Source organism: Alligator sinensis, unplaced genomic scaffold, assembly GCF_000455745.1.
Source record: "Alligator sinensis unplaced genomic scaffold, ASM45574v1 scaffold88_1, whole genome shotgun sequence".
In the NCBI taxonomy this organism is placed as follows: Eukaryota; Metazoa; Chordata; order Crocodylia; family Alligatoridae; genus Alligator; species Alligator sinensis.
The window spans coordinates 607,610-630,156 of NW_005842347.1; the positions used below are offsets into that span (position 1 = coordinate 607,610).

The 22,547-nt window shown below is 40.0% G+C and overlaps 1 protein-coding gene across 1 annotated transcript in view; it reads right to left on the bottom strand.

Moving 5' to 3' along the window:
• ASXL3 (ASXL transcriptional regulator 3) overlaps positions 1 to 22,547 on the bottom strand; it is a 157,037-nt gene that overhangs the window by 49,292 nt on the left and 85,198 nt on the right. Inside the window, 3 exon segments of the mRNA XM_014522402.2 lie at positions 14,340 to 14,503; positions 18,841 to 18,960; positions 19,881 to 19,998. Of these exon segments, the coding sequence (XP_014377888.2) occupies positions 14,340 to 14,503; positions 18,841 to 18,960; positions 19,881 to 19,998 (402 nt within the window).

Below are 22,547 nucleotides of genomic sequence, written 5' to 3' on the forward strand. Positions count from 1 at the left end.
TCATTCTCCTTAGTTTCTGTTTAGCTGCAAGCAAGCCCAGCTTTGAACCTAGAAACATTTCGAGTACCCTTGTTTTGTTTCAAAGCTGCTTCTAAACATTTTGTAAAGACATCCACAGTTTCTTAAACGCTAAACAGATTTAGGAATCAAGCCCTTTGAGAAGAGGGCACAAGTATGGGTTGCTTCTCATTTGTTTCTTAGATGGAACGGATGTAGTCAAATCCACACCTAGCATAATAGCTTTGAGGATTTTTCCCATGGTATATTGATCAAGATGACAGAATACATGGAAAGCAAAAACAAACAAACACATACATGCGGAAATCTAAATAAGTTTGATAACCTAATTACTATGGCATATAAATACAGTCCCTACAGTGAGATGCATTAACTTGCCTCATGTAATTTACAATACTTGTAAAAACGTATTTTCTTCCCTGAGCTTTTCTACCCTAAGTGATTGGTGGGGAATCTGGTACTCTCGCCCTGCCTATGCACTCTATTATGGCATATCCAGTGCCTTCTTATGGAACAATGGTATCACCAATGCCAACCTCATGGTATACCACAGGCTGTCAAACATTCCACAGAGGAAAATCAAACAGGAGAGAGAGAGAGAGAGAGAGGGAGGGAGAGAGAGAAGGAAAAAAATGAAAGTCATGAACCCATTTTACCACAGAACTTCTAACCTTAATTTATCAGCATATCATACATATCCATAAAAATGGTTCAAATAGATTTCAGTGGTCATTTGCATGCCGGTCACAATGCTGTTGGTTAGTCAAGTTCCGACGTGATTTGATGTGATGAGTCAGGGTTTATCTAAACCCAACTCATTACATATATCACTATAGTGTGACACTTCACTATCTCCACTAGTTTTCCCTTCATCAACAGACTGATATTTTTTTTAAAAGGAAGAACCTTCATATGAAAACAGGAGAAGAGTAAAGAGAGCTAAATACCTACAAAGAAGAGTGATGGAGGAGGAATAAATAATAACAGAATTAAAAAATATGAACTACAGTACAAAACACATTTCAGGTTCTCAAGGACACAGATGGTGGGAATATGCAGGAAATAATGTCAGCTGGAAACTAAAGAACATTTCATAAACTTGTCAAATTTGCCAAAAACTAAGACAAAAGGCCAGCAACTGGTGTTTCACTGACAGAAGATGAGAAATATTGAGAGGTTAATATGTAACTCAGAAATAAAAGTATGTGGGGTTATGCAAATATGCATGCACATACACATATTTATTTTTTACTAGCCAATTGCCCATCAAGAATGACGGGGAAGGGGGCTGAGCAGTGATGGAGCAGCGCCACCCAACACCCTGCGCTGCCGCTGCTCTGCCTCTGGCCCCATGGACCCTTCCCCCACCCCTGGAGGGCTGGCGCTTTTCCTCAGCTGGCCCCACCATTAATTAATTGCAAAGGCTAATTGATTTATTTCAAGTGGATGAGAAAGGGGTGGAGGGAGCCACTGGACTGGAGCATTGAGGAGGTGGCAGTGTCAGTGGAGAGGCTATCATTTTAATTCAAGTAGCCCTGCCCCCAGTGAATACCATTTGGATAAAACTGTTACAAAGGGGCTTCTGCTTCAAATCAACTGGGCTCACCCCTGTCTGGGAGTGGGGGCATAGCCATCCCTTGGATGCGGCAGCAAGGCATGCGCTACACGGCCAGCACCCCACACTGCTGTCTCCAAGGAGAAGGGGGGGAGGGGGGGGGGCTCAGTCCCTGCTGACATGCTAGCACCGTCCCTGACATTCCCCTCTGCCTCCTGAGAAGCCCGAGGGGCAGGGGGGTGACAGTGGGGACTGAGGGGCTGGATCATGTGGCTGGCCTTGCCCTCCTGCTCCAGACCCTCAGCAGTGAAACTAGATCTGCCTCCAGCCCCGTGTGCCCTCCCACATCCTGCATGTCCGGCCCTGTGCACCAGAGCGGGTGGACGAGGCCAGCTGGCCTCACCCACCCGCTCTGGTCCCTCAGGATATTATATATATTATATATAACAGGATATTTCTTGGACAATGTAGAAGTCAATATGAAAACAAAATATAAAAAATATATACACATATTCAAACATGCCAAACAGCTATAGCCTCAAAATGAGGGTAGCTGACAGTAATCATGCTTTATGCAAGTAAATGTATAACTAATTATTGCCCTCAAAATGCAGTATTTTTTCACACACAAAACACACTCAACGTTATATTTCATCTATCTGGCAAGAAAGTATCAAAATGAATTTAAATTACACCTCTCAACCATTTTGATGCAATATAACGAGTACATTTCTTTATTCAGTAATAATGCCTCTTATAAAGGTGTCATCCTACATCCACAGAGATTATTTAGTCCCAAATATGACTATTACCTCACTGGCAGAACAGAAACTAATCTCAGAGGATCATCAACATAGTACAAATTGGCTACAGCTGAATATAAAAGGAAAGCCAGATTCTGCAAATAATGGTAAACATTATTTTAACTAAAATCTAAATTTGAAGGGGAGGTACAGAAAGCAAACTAAAGAAAGGCTGCTGATAAATAAATATTTGTTCCAAATGGGATACTGGAGCAAAGTACAAAGCAAAGAAGCTCTCCCTCCCCTCCAATTAATGCAGGAAATATGCCAAGTTAGACTGCAGAAATGCAAACATATGTTTTCAAAATGAAATGTGACTTGGTTAATTTAGACCTTGCCTAAATCAAGAAGACAAGTGGGATAGCTATATTCATTCCAATACACAGTGGTGTCAAAATGACAACAGGATTCAATCTGGTTGAGCTGAAATGCAAGAAAATAAATGAAGAATTTAAACACTAATAAATCTGGCCAAATGAAGAGATAAAGCAGCAGATTTTTAAACCAAGTGAAAATGAATTTAAAAAATGGGAAAAAATAACGTGCAGCAAATAGCATATTTTAACTGGATCCATTTTAGAAGAACTGAAATGTATTTGCATATAGTACCTGTCATGCAAGTGGAGCCACCAAATGCTTCAGACAATGTAAATGTCAGAGAGGCAGAATTTATTAAGATCATATGATAGGGGGATAGAAAAGACAAAGAAAAATGAGGTATTGATATGTGATCAGCATAAGTATGAATCAACATTTATACAAAAGTTCTAAGAATTTGCAAAAGTAGAAAATTGTAAAGTTGCCAAGGAAGGCTGAAGGCAAAAATGGGGTAAAGACCCACAGATGCCTTTAGATTTATCCACTGATAATAATAAAACCCATATACATTTTCCCCTAGAAAACAGGAGACTAGTAGAGTATTAGGGATATACATTTGAAACTAGTCAGCAATTGCCATTGACACTGTGTAATTTAACTTACAAAAGAAAATGGAGTCTTTTACAAAAATAAAAATGCTTTAATGAGAAGAGCTTACACACACATTTAGTAACAAATTTAAAAATCTTTATGAGAATTCAAAATAGATATAAAACTCTTAATTCTGCGAGGAAAAAAACCTAGCTATACCTCATCCAAAAACAAGAAAATAAATAGCAGCACTATTCTGTATTGCATTTGGTGATTTTAGGGTTGACAAAAATATCCTTACAACCCTGCTGCAATGGGGCATGTCCAAAGTCATGGGTGAGTGGCAGAATTGGGACTAAAACTCTGGAGTCCTTCCTCTTAGTCCCTTACTCATTAAATAATACTGCCTTCCTATGTTTCGGCTGAGCAATATATCCCTGGTAAGTACAAGAGTGACACAGAAAATCTCAGTTCAAACAATCCAAAGACAAATAGAAGTAGCTTCACAAAAGGAAAGTATAGAACAAAAAGCAGATGAAATAGTTAATACTTGTCTCTTAACCCCCCTTTTGCAGGACACCATGTGAAAGGAGAAAAGGTAACTGGGAAAGAGAGAATGAGGGTTTGTTTGGCAAGTTAAAAGAGGAGAACATGGAGGGTACCCTCCTCCCTCTCCACCATCTGTGAAAACCATTCTGCCGATAATCCTTTGTCAGGGTCCCCACAGATAATTTTAGGGAATTCTAAAACTTCACTGTCAACCTAGCCCCAGTGCAATTCCACCGAGGGCTAATACTGCTGCTCTTAACATTTTACTATTATATGGTTACAGCAAGACAACTGAATCATTTTTATTTGCTGCAAGGCAAAACGTTCTCACCAGTCATACTATTTCAGAAGCACCATTCATACAGCTTCCAGGTATGCCAGTACCTGCCACCATAGCAATACCTCAGCCAGATGTGAGCAACTATACCAGGGGTGGGCAAAATAAAGCCTGCAGGCTGAATCTGGCCCACCAAGCAATTCCATCCAGCCCACAAGGGCCCACCAACTAATTGTACATAACTTTGCTCCCACCCTGATATGCAGCAGGGCTGGCCCAGCCAGCACACAGCTCCCAAGTAAGACTGCTGCAGCTGCTGGGGGACCTGCTCAATTTCCCCAGCATCCAGCAGCTCCTTCTCATCTCCCTGCTGCACCACTCATTCCAGGCAGCAAGTAGGGAAGCAGCTGCGGGGGGGGGGAGCTGCAGCTGGGCAGGGAGCATGGGGCTGGAGCTGGTGGGAGCATAGAGCCCGTGCCCAGGTGGCTGGCAGGAGCGCAGACCTCAGGTGGGTAGTGCATGTGTGTGAGGGAAGGTGGCAGGGTGGGAGAATATCGGGGGGGGGGGGGAACCCCCACCACCCATGGTGCACAGCCCCTGCCATCAGTGGTGGCAGCAGCAGCAGGCGGTGGGCTCTTAGGGCACTCATGGCCCTGAAGAGAGGTGAAATATATATCAGGAGAAAGAGAGAGAAAGAGACTAGGGAATCAGAATAGGTAGCTAGGCACTGCCCAGCCACAAGGGGGTGCCCGGTTGTCCTTGGAGGAGTAGTCTATTAAAAGAGTAAGAGCAAAATTTTCACATGTGCAAGGTTACACAGGAACCTGAGTCCCATTTTCAGAAGTGGCTTTGGCACTTCAGGCTGCAACTGAAAAAGGGACTAAACCGTGGTGATGCTCGAATGGCCTGTTAGGTTCCCAACTCTGGTAGTAGAAGTCATAAACTTTATTTAGACATCTAAATTATCACAGACTGAATGACTAGAACTGGTCATCTACAAATGAGATTCATGACACCTAACAGCTTGAGCAGCTGACACTTAAGCCAAGTGACAGAAAATGCTGCAGACAGGGGCATGTGCCTAGAAAATGGGAGACAGGGAATCCAGACCCTCCTTAGCCCTGAAGGATTCAAACCCACCTCCCAAGAGGATGACATAAAACCAAGCTGTAGGCTAGGTTCTCTAGCCTTCCTGTTCAAGCTGAACATTTAATCTAAATCTGCTTTGCTGCAATTTAAACCCACTGCTTATGCAGCCCATGAGAACCATTGTTCACCCATTTCTTTAGGGGCAGCCTTTGAAATATTTGAAAACTGTTATCTTTTCTAAGCTCAACCTTCTTACTTCTCTCAATCTTTCCTTGGACAGCTTACCCAAATCCTGTTATCATTTTTGTCATTTGTCATTGAATCCTGTTCACTTTCTCTACTAGATGTGTGTGGTTGGTGCATCCCAAGCAGCTCTTAGGCAACAGATAGATGACAAGACACTTAGCTCAGTCAAGATGTCATCACATATGGCCTTGCACAACTGCAAATCCTTAAGTGCCTAAGTACCTTTTGCTAGTGAAAAAGTAGGTACCTCCAAACTTTTAGCCACCTACACAGTTAGGGAGGGATTTTGTGGACTGTTTGCTTGAACTTAAATGCTAAATTCCTCTTAAATTACACTTTAAGCATCTAAGTCTTCTTCTTGAATATGGCCATGAAGACCCTAAGGACATGTCTAGACTGCAAAGAAATGCATGAGGGTGCACCGCAGGGAAGCAGGACATTCCCATTCTGTACACATTACTCCTTGAAATGCATTTAATAGAACTGGCTAAGGACAGGAATGGGAAAGCATCCACAAGCTTCCTCTCTTGGAAGAGCTCCTTGGTGTACACTGGTAACACAATTAAGGGGGCTACATTACACTAGTGTCAGGGTGCAGATACATTTGAAAAAAAGACTTTGGCGCTTTTAAATATGTTAGTGTATACTTCTTCACAGGCTGTTTATTATAATAAATACACATATACAATACAACATTTTTCCACCTATATAAGCAATTTATACTGTGAGATACACAACAGTGCACAATACAAGTGTACAGAAAAGTGCCTGACTTGAGCATTGTTTTTTAACCAATAAAACCAAAAGGAAAAAGAAAAAAACAAAAATCAATCAAGGATGATGTTCCTTTCAGTTACCAAATACAATAGGGTCTCATTTTAATGACTTTAATGGCTAGGTATAGAAGACATATGGTCCATTTCATGCTGTACTGTAAATTTTTCCTCTGAGCTTGTGTATGTTGCTGTAACAACCTTAAAATTAATTCAGTATAATTCTCGGTTGGGTAAACAAAACATTTACATGAACAATTATAATAAATATCAAAAAGCTCTGTACCTACCCAACAATACAGAACTGAGAAGGATAATCAAAAAAATTAGCATTAGCACAACCAGGTAAAAACAAACAAATACAAAAAATGTATGTAAGGTAAGATAAGGTAAAAAGTAATAGTTACTGCTATTACACGGTAATTCCATGGAGACAAATATAAACTGAATCATGAAACAAACAGTACAAAATAAAGAATGACTTCTGAGTAACTAGATGTCTTAACACAAAAAGGTTGGTAAGGTACTGTGGAGAATGTCAAAGCATTTGCCTGAAGTATAAATGCAGCAAAAAAGCAATCAAAATGATGTGCTGTGTTGTGCTGCTGAAAGGAATAAAGCGTGAAAAGTAAACTTGCTCTCTCCTAATATAACAGTTATACATTACAATAGTATTTACAAAGATGACAAAATATGAGATACGTTTTCAGCACAGCTGGTATGTACTATGCACTGCCCTCTCTTTACTGCAATATTCAGATAGATCAACCTAAACATATGTGCAACTTGAACATAAATAACACATTACAAAGACGACATTTAAAAAAGGAAGTTATTTTTATAGATGTTCATTTACTTTTGCATAGCTCAAGAGAAAGAGTATTTCAAAAAAGAGTTTTGTAGGAGACTGTTCCCTAAATTAGTTTTGAATTAAAAAAAACGAGAGAGATGAAACTTATTTCATTTCAAACCCTCTACACTTTTCCAAGGGAATTTTAATATGGAGTCTTGGTCTCAACACAGTGTCAGCATTAGTCCAATGGAATGAGTCAATGACAAGGAAAGGAAACTAAACATTCACAAGACAGAGTTAACCTTACCATAGCAGGACATGTATTAACTATGCATTAAAGCAACAGTCCTGGCACAAAAGCAGTAATGCAATTAGGGGCAGGGATGGGCAGGGCACTAGCCTTGGGTGCCAGCTCAGGGAGGGCAGCTAAGTGGCACCCACCTAGGGAGTCTTTGCCATGGCGGGCACAACCCTGCACCTACTAATGCGTCAGGGTGGAGGCGTGAGTATGGTGAGTGGAATGAATGGTGCTCCCCCTGGAGTCTTTGCCATGGGAGGTGCCGCTTCCTTCCCTCCCCCCCACCACACTTCCTAACCTATGTAATCTCCTCCCTCTCTTAGGGCACTGAAGGAGCTCGCTATGCCTCTGTACAGAACCACCAAAAGATATGTATCAGTTGTGGTGTCACTGAACAATAAACCAAGAGAACTTGGTAACATCTTGTAATATTATTTTGATTTAGAAGTCATTGTGAAGTGCTTAATGTCAAGAATTAATTCTTACACACTTTAAATATTCCCATACTATTGTGAATTATGTTATTTAAGTAATTTTAATGGTATTTAAATGTAAAATTCTCCATACTGGAAGACTGATCTGTACTCCAACCAAGAGACTTCTTACACTATTGCATCAAAACAAGTGTGGCTAAGAAAAGACTTTTTTGCTAAGGCATCTGCTATTGCTCTTTTAAATGCTCCAAAACAGATATCCCATTGATGCATTATTTACGCAATTCCAAGATGAGGTTTTTTCCCCCATACAACACAGGGAAAAATTCCCCTTGTCTTGGAATCGAGTAAGAAGTGGCAGGAGGGGCAGGTTGTCGTGGCGCTCTGCCCAGGCCCCAGAGCTGGGGTGAGAGCTACCATACCCCTGCCTCCCCTGCTACCGGGCTGGAGCACACTTGCTGCATGCTCCAGGATGCCCAGAGCCAGAACAAGAATAAGTGGCAGCTGGGTAGGGTTTGGGGGCAGGAACAGGGAGGTAGGCAGCAAGGACAGCAAGTGATGGAAGGACAGGCAGCAGGAAGTGAAGTTTGGGGCCACAGGGCAGGGGTCAAGCTGCTTGATCTGTTTCCTGACTGCCTCCAATAATAATTAGATTCCAGGCATGGAAAACTGTAACACATTTATAAATTATCCATGTTTAGAATCTAATTATTGGGGGATCAACTTAAATTTAGGGTTGTCTTGGATTTGGATAAATTTGGTAAATTAAGACTGTTAATGTAAACTGACATACAGGTCCAATGAGGCTTCAAAGTCCTTGCAGCCATCTATATAGGATGAAATCCAACTGACCTAGATGAATGTACTGGGCCAAGTTCAGATGGAGGCTTAAGGAACCAAGTACTATGCCAAGAGAAACGATGTTGTTAAGAGTTACATTTCCACAAAGCAGCACTTCTAAAGAGCACACTCTGTTATAATGAGGGAAAGATAGAGTTTTTCCTGAACCTTAATCTATCAAAGCTGGTGGCACTTACATAATAAAGTGCCTCATTAGAAGGCTGTATTTCCCTTCTAAGGTCTTGTCTACACTAGGAATTCTTTTTCGCATTTGTTGCCTTGCATTCAGCTCTATCAATAACAGCAACAGAGGAAGCACTGGTGTAGAAAAGATGCTGCCACCTGACAACCCTTTAAGCTATACTTAATATAAATCTGATGTACACGTATGTGTGTGTGTGCGCGCGCACGTGCGTGTGTGTGTGTGTGAACACATACAGTGTATGTTTAATGGAGGCAAGAATTGTTGTAAGTGATATCTTTTATTGGACCAACTGCATTTTTAATAAATGTTTACCTCAAAAAGTTTCTGATGAAATCTGATAATTCTATATGGAGAGGGACTTGGTGTTTCCAACATGAACACTGGCTGGGAGATACTTACAAGTTTGGCAACCATTGTGGAATAGACTGACACAACTATGCAAACTTACACTAAAAATATGTGTTTCTTGATCCTAACTCCGGTGCTGAAGAAGAACAGAAATATCCTTAGTTGAGTTGGTCAGAACAAGTCTAGTGAAACTTTTTTTTTTTTTACTAGAATTTGTGATTATCAAAATATTTCCTAAAGGCAGTTTAGTTTCAGCAACATTTCAAAAACCACATGCCTGGTTTCCTGCTGGCTTGTCCACTCAGCTCCTTGGCAGCCTGCCTAATGGGCTAATTGGGAGCCTAAGCTAACAGACTCTTATACCCTTCAAACTTCCCCAGATAGTACTGGAGCTTCCAGGCAGGCTTCTGCTAGGAGTGGAGATTCCTAAGCAACCCAGGCTATCAGTTTTCTATGGTCCAGCAACATCCCACCTTGTTAACTTTCCTGGATCCATGATTCCAATCCCTGTTACAAGGGATTTCATAATTTTTTGGGGGGTGGGGGGAAGGGGGTTAGTACAATGATATCAAATTTTGAAAACAACATTTTCCATATCACCAAATTTGCTTTACCAACTCTAGTCCAAATTTCCATTAATGGTGTTATAAGTACAAAGAATTCTGCACAGGAATCTTCACTACTGAAATACAAATTAAACAGCATGCAACTCAAAGCAGCCTAAACAGAAATTGTGAACAGCAGATGGTGTTTACAGAATACATAATTCTCTAACAAATACCTTGGATATTATAAATAAATGCTTTAAAATTACAAAAACAATCCTAGCGTTTACTAAGGCAAAATTCTGCCACACGCAATGCTAATGTAGTTTTTCTCAACCTCTTTCATATCTGTAGCTATTCAGCAATACGGAAAAATTGGGTGGTTGTAACCCCCCTACACCAAACTGCAACCCCCTCCCCATTATAAAACTTTGCTCTAAAGTTCACAATTTGGTCCTACACTTTTCAGACAGGTCAGCACAAGCTGAGTTAAACAGAGTTAATATTTTTTGCTTACAAAAAAAAAAGGACTTTCTTCACTTACATAATGACTGCTAAAAATGCTTGCATTTGAACAAACACATATGACAGGTTTCAGCCCAATGTAATTTAAGAAGGCGGACTTATATGGTCTAGAAAAATGGTGTTTATGACAGAAATGACAATTGACCATTCATCATATATTTGTTCTATCTGGAGCAGTAATAAAGCCTAAATGAGGCTGCACTTTGTCGACAGTACATTTCACCGATCATTGTATATTAAAAATAACATCATTACATTTTTATAGCATTTCACGTTATATCCTTATAGCTCTACAGAAATGAAAACAAATTTGGGGAGGATGGCAGCAGTCAACTGCTGACTGCACAACAGTGTGGGCACAGGGAAAATATTTCTAGTAAGTGTAATACAAATAGAAATTATGAGGCAAAAAGTTGTGGATATATTTCTGTGGAGTCTGGACATCTCTGGGATTAGAGAGGTAGGAATACTATCAATGGGCAAGGAATGTGGCAAAAAACCCAACAAATTTCCCCACACATCTTCTTGCCTCTGCTATGAGAGCAGAAAAGTCCCACCTGCTCAAACAAGAGAACCAGGAAATTAGAATCCTGAAAGAAACTTTGGCTGGAGCTCCCCCTGTACCTCACTAGGTCTGTGGCAAATGTACAGGTGCCCTGAACTCTACCTTCAGAGAAAGATGTGTCAAGAGTTCAATTACTTCCATCCACTTATGACAGAGGACATCTAAAAAGATGCCCTACCAGTATATACCTCCATTTGCTATTACAACCCTTTTAAAGTGAGGATCAGGGACAGAACAAAATTCTGGGCCTTCAAAATTTCCACCCTCCACCAGCCAAGTATCCTGAAACAGCTGCCCACTCTCCCGTCTACTTTCACAATTCCTTAGGCATGTTCCCACTTCTGCCTTCCAAATGTATGTGGAAAAGACTACCTGGGCTTTTTACAGATACATAAAAAACAAGTAAATCACATCTTTAACTTGTGACCCAGGCACAAATTCAATCACTTAATGGCATGATAAAAGGAAGAATAAGCCACTAAGTTATTCCACAAAAAATGTGTATTAACTAACTTTGTGGCTGGGTCCTATCATGCCATTAATTGAACATGTGGCCAGGTATGCCCCTATGACTGGGAGTCCGGTCAGCTGAGTGTGCTCCCAGTCACGAGGGTATGCTCCTTGCCAGAGGAGCTAACCATGATCCCAGGCTCTGCCTGCATCAACAGTAAGGCACAATGGGATCCAAAGCACAATCCCACAATTGTGCCACCTGCCATGCATATGTGGCATGGCAGCAAGCACTTCTGTGTGGATCACACATCAGATCCCACTGCACCTTTACCTGCACAACTGGAGGGACCCAAAGAAGAGCAGGAATAACATTAGAATAACATGTATAGATAAAAAAAAAAGCCCTACAATGGCATGAGAGCAATGGATATTTTTTCAATAACTACTTTTCATGGAGATTGAAAGAGTTGAGCTCTGTAGTAGGATCCCAGGCAGATTAAATGCATGTGTGTGTACTTCACCGTGATTTACTGACACAAGATTTAGAGTAGGGCTGTCCAACTGGTGGCCCCCAAAGGGTTGGCATGCAACCTGGTGGTTTCCAGTATATCCACCACTGCCTTCCCCCCTGAGTGTTGCTCCAGCTGCAGCATCTGGGTTCTTCAGGCTTCCCCACCTTCCTCCAGCTTCTACTTCCTGCCTCCACTCCTGGGGACAGGGCAACCCAGTGAGAGAGCCAAGGTGCCAAAGCTGCAACTGTGGCAGGGGAAAGAGCCAGGCTGCTCACACTATGTGCAAAAAAGGCAGAAGTTAGGTGGGGGCATGGGCCAAAAGAGGGGTGCTGCATGTGTAGCAAAGGGGAGCCGGGCTGCTTGCGTTGTGTGTAGTTTGAGGGCTGGGGGTACTGTCTGTGCAGCCAGAAGGAGAGGGAGGAGGCACATTAGGCTACCCACATGGTGGGGGAGGGCCACCCACACAACAAGCAGACCTCTATCTGTGGCCCACACAGCATGCAGCCCCCAGCTAACTGGAAGCTGGGCAGCCCCGAGTTAGAAGAGAAGGTTTTTGAAACATATCTTAGTAATTTAAGACCAAATTAAAAACATATTCTTCCCGTCTCTCAGGCTAACAGCCATGCCACTCTCAAAAGATAAAATTTCCCTAGCATTGATAATGGGTAACGTTCTTTAGTGAAAGCTGATCCATTATGCTCTCTGGCCGTGTATAGACTAAATGAGGGGCGTGTGTGCACAACACTTTAAAGCGGGCTAAATGATTTTGCACTTCTTTAATGGTGTCAGTGTTTGCACGCCTTGGTGACATATTGCGCATTAATTTCAGCTGCTGTAGGAAATTCAGTGGCGTAATGCGCCTTAAATGACTTGGGGATGCAGCAAACTAAAACTCTGAGGAGGAGTTTTAGTTTGCTGCCCCTACAGCCGTGGAGCGAAGCACCAGGCTCCATGGCTCTGCAGGAAGCCCTGCAGGCATCCTGGCAGCAACCTGGGAAGGTGGCTCCGCCCAAGAAAAGCAGCGACCCTGCTTCAATTTAGGGCCCCCATTTCATCTACACACGGCTTATGTTATCTTCACATTAAGAGACTTGAAAACAAGGCCAGGAGTTTCACCAATTACAGTGGAACTGGATAGAAAATAGTATCTCATCTAACAGGCAATCTTACTTCTGTTGATACATTAAGCGGAGGGGACTAGAAACATGAAAACTATCAATAAAATTGTATTTGTGCGCTAAGTTTAAAATTTAAGTAATTTTGTCATTAAGTTTAAAATTTAAGTCAGTTTTCTGTCACAGAAAACACTCGGTTAAAGTTGCTAATACCAATTCTAAAAGCACTTAGGGAACTTGAGAATAACAACATTCCTTAAAATACAGTATCTACATTGTTAAACTCTTGAGGTTAATCTACATCCGTGTTTATTCTGTTGTGACTCTCAACCCTAGAAAGCATCTGCTCTTTTACAGCGGCCACCATCCAAATGAACACTAAATAAGGAAGCAATGACCTAAAGAGCTAAAACCATGAAATTCAACAGGCAGAGATAAAGACAAGCTCTGCAGCTTGGGCAGTGAGAGACTTGCATCCTCTGGGTATCAAGTGAAGACATGTAGCACATTAACCACCTGAGCACCACCTGCAGCCCTGACTCAGCAAAATGCTTAAGCATATAGTCCCACTGAAGTCAACAAGACTCTTCATGTACTTAATATCAGGGAAGTGCTTGAATATAGGTGCTTAGTGCCTAAGTAGTATTGTGCTTTGCTTACCAATTAAAACAGACATTCCCTGCCTGTCCCAAGCAGCTTACAATCTAAACAACGGCTGCAAAGAGCACAACACAATGAGAAACCACACATAACTTTAAAATGTTTTCATTTTTCCTCCCACTTCCGGTATAGTTATATCCAGAAAAATGGGTATATAACTAACATGAGTGTTTGCAGGCCTTGTGCAAGAAGTAAGTTGTTATGAACAGCTTCAAAGGTGAAGGCAAAAAGACAGGTGCCTAGTACAGTGGAACTGAGATGTGGAGTATGGAAGAAGGCATGGACATAGTGGGAAAACGAAAGAAAGTAGGACATTTACATAATCTTTGTTGCCAAATACAGAGGCAGAGGGGGAAATGAGATCTTAGGCAGAGCTGTGCATGGCCTTAATGGCAAAAAGCACAGGGGGGCAATGTTCCCTTTAAGCTGTGTGGTGTGCGTGGCTGCGCAGGCGTACCCCTGGCAGCACGGCATGAGGACTCCTGCATGGCTGCACACACCACACAGCTTAGAGGGAATGCTGCTGGGGAGCTGGTAGAGAGATTCAGCAGGTTTAGAAGACTGCATAACCAGCTGCATTTAAAACAAACTGAAAGGAAAAGGCCTGGGTTCAGGGCCCTGGGAGTGGGGGTTGGAGGCAGAAGGGAGGCAGCAGCTGATGCAGCTGCAGGTAAACATTACTACTAGTATACATCTCCTAGTTTTAATTGGGAAAAAATATGTATTTTGCAAGTTTCATTCTTCAGAGATTTGGGGAGAAAAGAAGTCAGCTTTCAAAAACAAAAGGCTCATTAGTAAGGAAGCAAACATTTTATGTTCCTACTTACCTGCCTGTCTACTTCTGGAAGCAAAAGCAGGAGGTATTGTTGAAAATGCTGAGGTAAGGAAGCAAAGGTGTGTTTGTTTATTAAAGCCCTCAGGTTAGTGTTCACGAGAATAGATCCTGGTGTTTCTATGTCTATATCCTCAGCTTTGGTCCATTTCAAATGACCTAGAGTAAACAAAAAAACAAATTTAACTTTACCACAGATGCAAAGGGGGAAGGAGCTAGTCTTCTTTCAAACATGCTTTTCATAATATGCATATTATATAATATAGGGCTCTCCAATTAAGTAGGACTTTGTAAAAGGAGAATATAGAGTTCAATTAAGTAGGACTTTGTGAAAGAACTTTTCTTGGAATCTAGGAGCTTCCTTCTATACATCCCATGTTTATTTCCTCATCTTCCAGGGCCTCCACATTCCAGTCCACACCCTAAAAATATGATCCTACTTCTTGTTCAACAGAATTAAGATTCAGCTGAACAAGCAAATGCTTCTGTCATTTCATCAACCTATTTATAAAGCATCTATTGCCAAGCAAAATTAAACATAAGAATGAACATTTGTTAAAACAAGTGGATGAATCATTACACAGCATTAAGATTTTATCTGTGCTTCTGCACCTGCAGCCAATCGTTGTCCACGTAACATTCATTAGACTTATCCATATGCTACCTCTCTTCTATTAATTATTATTCTCTCTCAAAAGGTGCGGTTTATTAACATTTGTAACTACTGTGATGTCTAAGTTATTGTGACATTAACTTACTGCAGAGAACTTTGTATTTTTGAATGTTCATAAAATCTAAAAGATGTAAAGAACATACCGCAATCATGCACTGGTCTGCTAACAATTGGTTAAATGACAACAAGCAGACTCAGGAAAAGAACTATTCAGTTCCAGCACCTCCAAAAGAAACTATAAATTCCAGGTGAGATTAAAAGAAGAGATTTCAATCCTGATAGAAGCACAAGTATGAGAGAGAAACTATAGAAACATTCCCATTATCATGGTTTTCTTTTTTAATATTTCAAAAATTCCACAAAACATGAACTTTATCAAAATCACACTTAAGTGCCAAGGTGAGTCATACAAAGTTCCTAGGGAGCCTCCATGAGAATTTCTGCATTTTTCCACTTTTATTAACAATAAGGACACTAAGCATTTTTACAGGGCCTTTGATGTGAGAATCTCCAAGTAAGGAGAGTGAATATCCCTATTTAATAGACAAATGCATTAATCTCTCTTTGCCCAAATGTCAGACAGCTTTAATGGCAATATCAATAAAAATGCAGAATTCTTATAGATTTCATAAAAGCCTTACAGCTTACCATGTATTAGAAAGCTAAAATTCTCTCTTGAAAAGAGACAATGAAAATTTTGCAGACAATTTGAAAATATGCAAGTTTCTCCTTTTGAATGAAAAGAAAAACCACAGCCTCTCAGATTTTCTTGCTATTTTTTGCTACTTTTTAGCACATAATAATGACAGAATGAGATTAGGGGTTAGTCAGCCTTCAGCATACTGCAACCTTATGCAACTTTTACTTCCAACGCACTGTATTTCAGTACAGCAAAACCATCATTAAAACCAATGAATGCCCTGTTATAAAGGACAATCGTGTGGAAGAAGTGCTCATTTCAATGAGTGCATCACATTAAAATATCTTCACCATCTGTTCCACCCACCAACTATAAATGCAGAAGGAATATAATTCCCAAGTGTAACATGAGTAAGTATGATATATATGATTTAAATGCATGTGTGTGTTCTTTTCTTTAACCAACGTGGGATGCATCTGTCTTCATTTTTTAAGTGTAAATTAGAGGAGAATTGTTTTCCCTTGTTCATATAAATAAAACCATAAGAAGGGTTATTTTGCTCTTCAAAATAAGATTGAGTTTAACATTGCAGAGTTGCTACTGAAATAACTTCTCTAGCATGAGAGATTATGAAGTGACATCAGGAGATGCCTTAATCCTGTGAAAACCCAAAGAAACAATCAGAAAATTGGTCCTCCATTCCAAAACCTGGGGCAAGTACGTTGTCTTGATCTCCCTGCATTACTACCAAATTCAAGCTATAAGAGGTTATAAGAACAACTGCTTTAAAACCATAGCATATCAAATACAGATTACTGGGCTGACAAAGTTCCAATGAAACTTTGAAAAGCCATTCTCCTTTTGTTCAGGATGATGCTTAACACCAAAATTAGATTATCTATCCTTGTGTTGTTTTACAAAGGTAGATCTCAAGCAGCCAGCTTCAGACTATTACATGATTGCTAACCAAGAGTCCCCTTCATTATTAGAGCTCTGGAAACTGGAGTCAATTAAAAATAGAACCTTCAGTTACAGACTATGCCTTGAAGATAGGAAAAGCTTATTCAAGCTTACTGAACTGACAAAGGAAAATCTAACACTGACACCAATAAAACTGACAACATGGTATAACTGGGCCAAAATAATTAAATATAAAAGTAGAAGAGCTTTGCTTCTGCTCCAGAGAAGCAAGATTAGGTTAGATTGCAGAATGGAGGAAAAATGTAAAACAGAAGATTTCTATATTATGAATTACTTCACCCAATAAACTACAAGAGGAAAAACTACAATGTGTCCTTTTATTAGAAGGGTTTAATGAACCTCATTTACATTCAGGTTTCCTGGCAAATGGTATATCGGAAGGCAGCCCAGGTGAAATATACCGGACTTCTAAAATCTCTGGGAACTCAAAGAGTCAAGCATTCTCTGGAACTGAGCAGGCACAGAATAGAGAATTGTACTTATTCTTACAGCAATTTAATTATTTTGCTAGTAATCCAAGACATACTATGGCACTAATTCACACAATAGTTCCCAAGAGCCATAAACCCATATGACAGGTTCAAGTATGTATACAAATGGATTATACCTTTGGCAGAAAATAAAAAAGAAAACATGCTTTCCTTAAAAGTTATCGAATCTTAGTAGCTATTGCATAGATAGGGAGAATTAGATTCTGTATATACTCCAGAAAAATTAAATGTCATATCTATGTTTGATAATTTGGTAATTACCCACTGGCAAGAAATGACAAAATACTATAAAACTGGATTTGGAAAATATATTGTAACTCTATTACTAAGCAAAATCACTGGAAGATCATCTTGGATGCAACATCTGATTGTATACAATAGAAGCTGTAACCTGCTGGGATTTCTTCCAGTTTATTTATTTGTTCGACATGGGATACCAGATACTCGTCAAAGATTGACAGATGATCAGCTGAAAGATTATGTTTTAAAAGGAGATACATAAATGGGATACCATGCTGGTATTTAGCAGGACTCTGATAAAATATTTGGTACACTTAAAAGTAGTAGTCTAAGATTTGTAACAGACTTCATAAGCAACCTGGAGAAATGATGCAAACAGAGAAATAAAATAATCGTATCTTGGGTTTACTGTGCACAGCTTACCTAAAAAACTAAAGCAAGACAAGCCAGATCATTACGTAAACGCAAATTTCCTAACCTAAGGAAAAAATTGCATCCTTTTCTATGATTAGCCTACTATTATACTGTTTATTCCCAACTTGTGCAAGATGGCAGCTGTACTAGAATATCTCAGGAAAAGCAAGTCAAAAGGATTTAGCTCCTTGCTGAATACAAACAATAATTTTCAGAAATAATGAAAGTTATGGATTATAATGTTTAAAAAAATCCAGACTTTGAAAAAAAAATCTTCTGCATACAGATGCTTCTAAATTTGGTATAGGAACAGAACTGAACCAAAAATATCAATAAGCAGAATACTATATTATGTACACAAAGAGAAGGCAGTTCCCTAATGAACAGAAATAGTCAACATTAGAGCAAGAATATCTGGCTATCAACTGCGGTATTGAAGAAGTTGCTCTATGATCTCTTAAGATAAGATTTTATATTAATTAGAAATCATCATTTATTATCCTGGATAAAGAATATGGAAAATAAAAATGTCTAGATTACTAAAGGCTATTTAGGACCCCACACGTACAGCTTTAAAAAATAGATGGGTAAAAAAATTAACATGAAAATGAAGGGACCACATCTTGATATAAGATGAAATACAACCGAAGAAACAGGTTTGGTCCTAACAGGACCATCCTCTCTAAAAATAAGAATAGAGAAGACAGAGGGATTGCACAACTGAAGGCAAGAATACCTGCTAGCTAGTAAAAAAGGATAATAGAGCAATCAGCAGCTAGCTGCATATTCGTCACATTGCCCTAAAGCTTCTTGGGTTTGTCATATTTAAATAGACATGTGCCTCAGAAAAGCATTCTGGGAAAAACATTTCAAGAAGAAAGGAACTCTGCAGGGTTCAGAAGATGAAATAGCCACCAAAGAAGTCATGCTCCTGGGGAAGAGCCTATCTCTTACAATTATAGCAAAGAACTTTTCTATATGAAGGGTACACTTAAAAAAAGAATTAAAATATTATAGTAACAAAAAGGTACAGAGGGTACCTCAGAGTCCTACTCACCTAAACCAGATTTTTTTAATCTCTTTAAGTGCTGACTTGTTTGTTTACCAGTTGGAGATTTTTGTCCATGTTTCATTTCTTTATCAGAACTGTCTGCTTCACCATTTTTAGATTCAGACCCTTAAAAACAGAAAAACAGTATTAAAGTAATATTTTCTTCTCCCCCCCAAACAAAAAACAAAAATAACATTTTTTTAAAATCAAGAATGACATCTACTTTGTTAGTTACTAAACATAATGCACTTTTTGGTCACAATGCAATTCTGCAGCACTGGAGGAAATAGAAGTAAAAGCTCAATAAATCAATTAAGTGTTGAAAACTAAAGTTTACTGAATACTGCACTCAATAAAGATGCTCAATGATCTAATATAAATAATGGTTTACTATGATGCCCAGGAGATATCTTTAAAAATAATTAAGCTCTATGTTATGGGATGGTAAAGCAATCTAAGAAAGAAAAAAAATCATTCCATTGCAGAACAACTGTTACAAAAGAGGTAAGCTTGGAAAATACAATTATCAATCTGCGATAAACACAGATGTACATCTCTGTAGAATCCTTTTAAAATGAAGCAACTAACAACCAGAACTAAAGGTCAAGGTTGCGCTGTGGTGATAAGAATGGTGCCAGAACACAAAAGCTAATAAAAGGATCCTGGTATTGCAATGGAGAACTGAGACACAAATTCACACTCACAGAAGAGCTGTTTTTTTGATGGCATTGAATGCCAGCATGTGGTCCCCTCCATTAGAGTTCTACAGCCAAACAAAAATGTTACTTTGCATTCCTTTAAAGCTGCTGCTAGTATCAATTGTCATTTTATTATGTACTTTCAGCTCTTTATTAAAATAAAGGGAACCCCCCCCCCTCTTTGCCCATTTGAGTCACTACATTTAATAAGGAAATACAGAAGTTAAACAAAACCACTGTGTGGAAACATTATTTTTAGCAATTCTAAATTTTGTATGCTACAGATCTCACTTGGAGGAAGGCTTTGTGACTAGAACTGATCTTGCACACAGTCCTTTAGCTATTTACCTGAAGGTGAATCCGACTGCTCATCAGACACCTTTAATGGTGTCAAAACAACACGAGGAACAGTCTTGTTTACCATCATTGAGACTCCATTTCTTCTTTTCTGCTGTTGTCTTAAAGCCTATAAAATGATAACAGAACATAAAAATGTAACAAAAATACTGCTTGTAAGTGAATTACATGAGACATTTGCCTATCATTAAACTGAACCCCCTAAAATAACTATAATTTACATAATTATTGATTTGACTAGACTTCACACTAGTCCCCTTTATGTCATTTTCCTTTAAAAACATAAAATCAGGCTTTTGGTTATAAAGATAAAGAAGATGCACCTCAGATCATTTTCCAATACAGTTTTGACAACAAAGAAGCATATAACTGTTTGCTCTACCTTAGCAGCACAACATGATAACCCAAGGAATTTGAAACTAAGACTTCCAAGTAAAAAAAATGTAAAATAAATGTTTCAAAACCAGAATAAAAATATATGTGTCTGCACATCTCTTGCAGGTGCATCCTCTCCAGTATACTGCTCAGTCAATCAAGTTAACACAGAGTGTCATCAGTATGTACAGCATGTAAGGACTACAGTATTGATGCACTCACTCAGCCGTGAGTAGTGCTGCACAAAATCACTGAACATGGCAGGAATCATTTATTTCTGTGAAGGGAATCAGTCCTAATCTTGGAAACCTTGCAGCACTTGGCTTCTGTCTGCTTGACTTTGGGCATTAACCTTCAGAACACGAACATGATGGTGTTCTGGCAAATCTCGGGAAAAATGATACACGAATAAATCTCTACAAATGGGAGTGCTGCGTGTTTCATAAATGGATCAAGTACAAGGGTGATAATGTAATACAAAATATTAAAGTTTAGAAACAGTGATCATCTGTCTAATTGTTTTATATAGAAATTTGACACCACATTCAAAGGTCTTAAAGTTTAAAAATATGAATATTTGCCAGTTAAAAATTAACAAATAATGAAACCCTGGAACAAATCAGAATGGACTGGATTCAATACTGATCTTTTCGTCTTCTATTTTTTTGTAATCTCAACAAAACATTCCATCTTTCTCCCTGTGGTTTGTGAGGACAAGAGGATATGGTTGGAATGAGTTATTCCTTTAGCCTTTACGATCAAAGGCTGATGACTGATGAAGTTAATTCTTTCATAAAAATTCACTTGTAGTATGTTTGTAAAATATTTTAGATAGGTAAAACCCTTCAAAAACCTAAAGCAACAATTTCACCCCGTTTTGCTAAATAGCAAAATATAAAACGCACATAAAATTAAATATACTATAAAATGGGTTTGTACATATCATTAATACATTTCTAGGACACTTTTCAAGCCAACTAAGTCCTGTACAATAAAATACAAAATACAATATTTGAAATCAAATAAGAGAGAAGCTGCTCACATCCACATGACCCACAGAGTTAACCACAAGCAGAAACCAGTCCAGTGAAGATCAACCTCAAATTTCACACCCAACTCAGCAGGGGCAGTTAGGTGAGCATGTAAATAGAAAAAAGCTCCTTAAACAGTTCTTTCCATCCATAGTTTCACATGGATAAAATTTAACCAAAATGTCCAGCATCCAAATAACAATATCAGTTAGTAAATGAAAATCAGTTCATAACAGATTAACTGAGAAGGAAGCTAAGGTATGTGTTGGTATCAGAATACTGACATATCTACAGCTCCACAACTCTGTGGCTTATCCCTGTCAGCTTCATACATTTTCAATGGCAAGGAGAAAATATAGAAAATGGCCATAACTACACACTGCTCCTCCAATCAAGACAATCTCAACTTGCCTCCACAAGCAACTTGAATTTTGTCACCACCACCTCATGACAAAGGGAATTTTCTGTTATATTTTATGTGCAACCCAAAAGCAGATCTGCTTTCCAAAGTAACAGCTTATCATCACTAGAGGTGCACTGATACATTGGTTCGATATCGGATCGGTACCAATATAAAGAAAATTGCTATTTTGAAAATCGGCCCAATGGGGCTGATAATTTGGCTGATAAATGCCCACTCTGTGCACAGCCGCAGCGCAACATGCAGGCAGCTAAGAGCAGAGCCGAAGCTTCAACAGCTGCCTTGAGCTGGTAAGTCTTGTGGTGGGAGTGGCTGGGGAGGAAGGGGCGCAGATCAACACCCTCCGCACTGAGGGAGAGGGCAGGAGCAGGAACAGGTGTTGCCCAGCCGGGGCAGCTACCAGGGGAGGGGGGCTCCCACCGCTGCTTGCACCTTCGGAAGAGGGAGAGGGCACGTGCCCCTGGATCTGTGCAGAGGGGGTGGGCTGCAGCTGCGGGCTGGACCCAGACTGTGCGGGGCAGGGTCAGAGCGGGCGCTGGGAGGAAGCTGCAGCAACCCCAAATCTTGCCACAGCTTCACTCCCAGCGCTGCCACTGCGCACCCCCCCACCACAGCCCAGGCTCAATGCCCACCTCCACCCACATGCCGGGAAGCGCCAGGGCTGCGCTGAGCGGGTACGCAGCAACGGCACTGGGAGCAGAGCTGCGGCAAAATTTAGGGTGGCTGCAGCAAAATTTAGGGTGGCTGCAGCTTCCTCCCAGCGTGGCTGGCACTTGCTCCAAGCCCGGCCATGCCCAGCAGAGCCCCACGCAACCTGGCTACAGCTAGCAG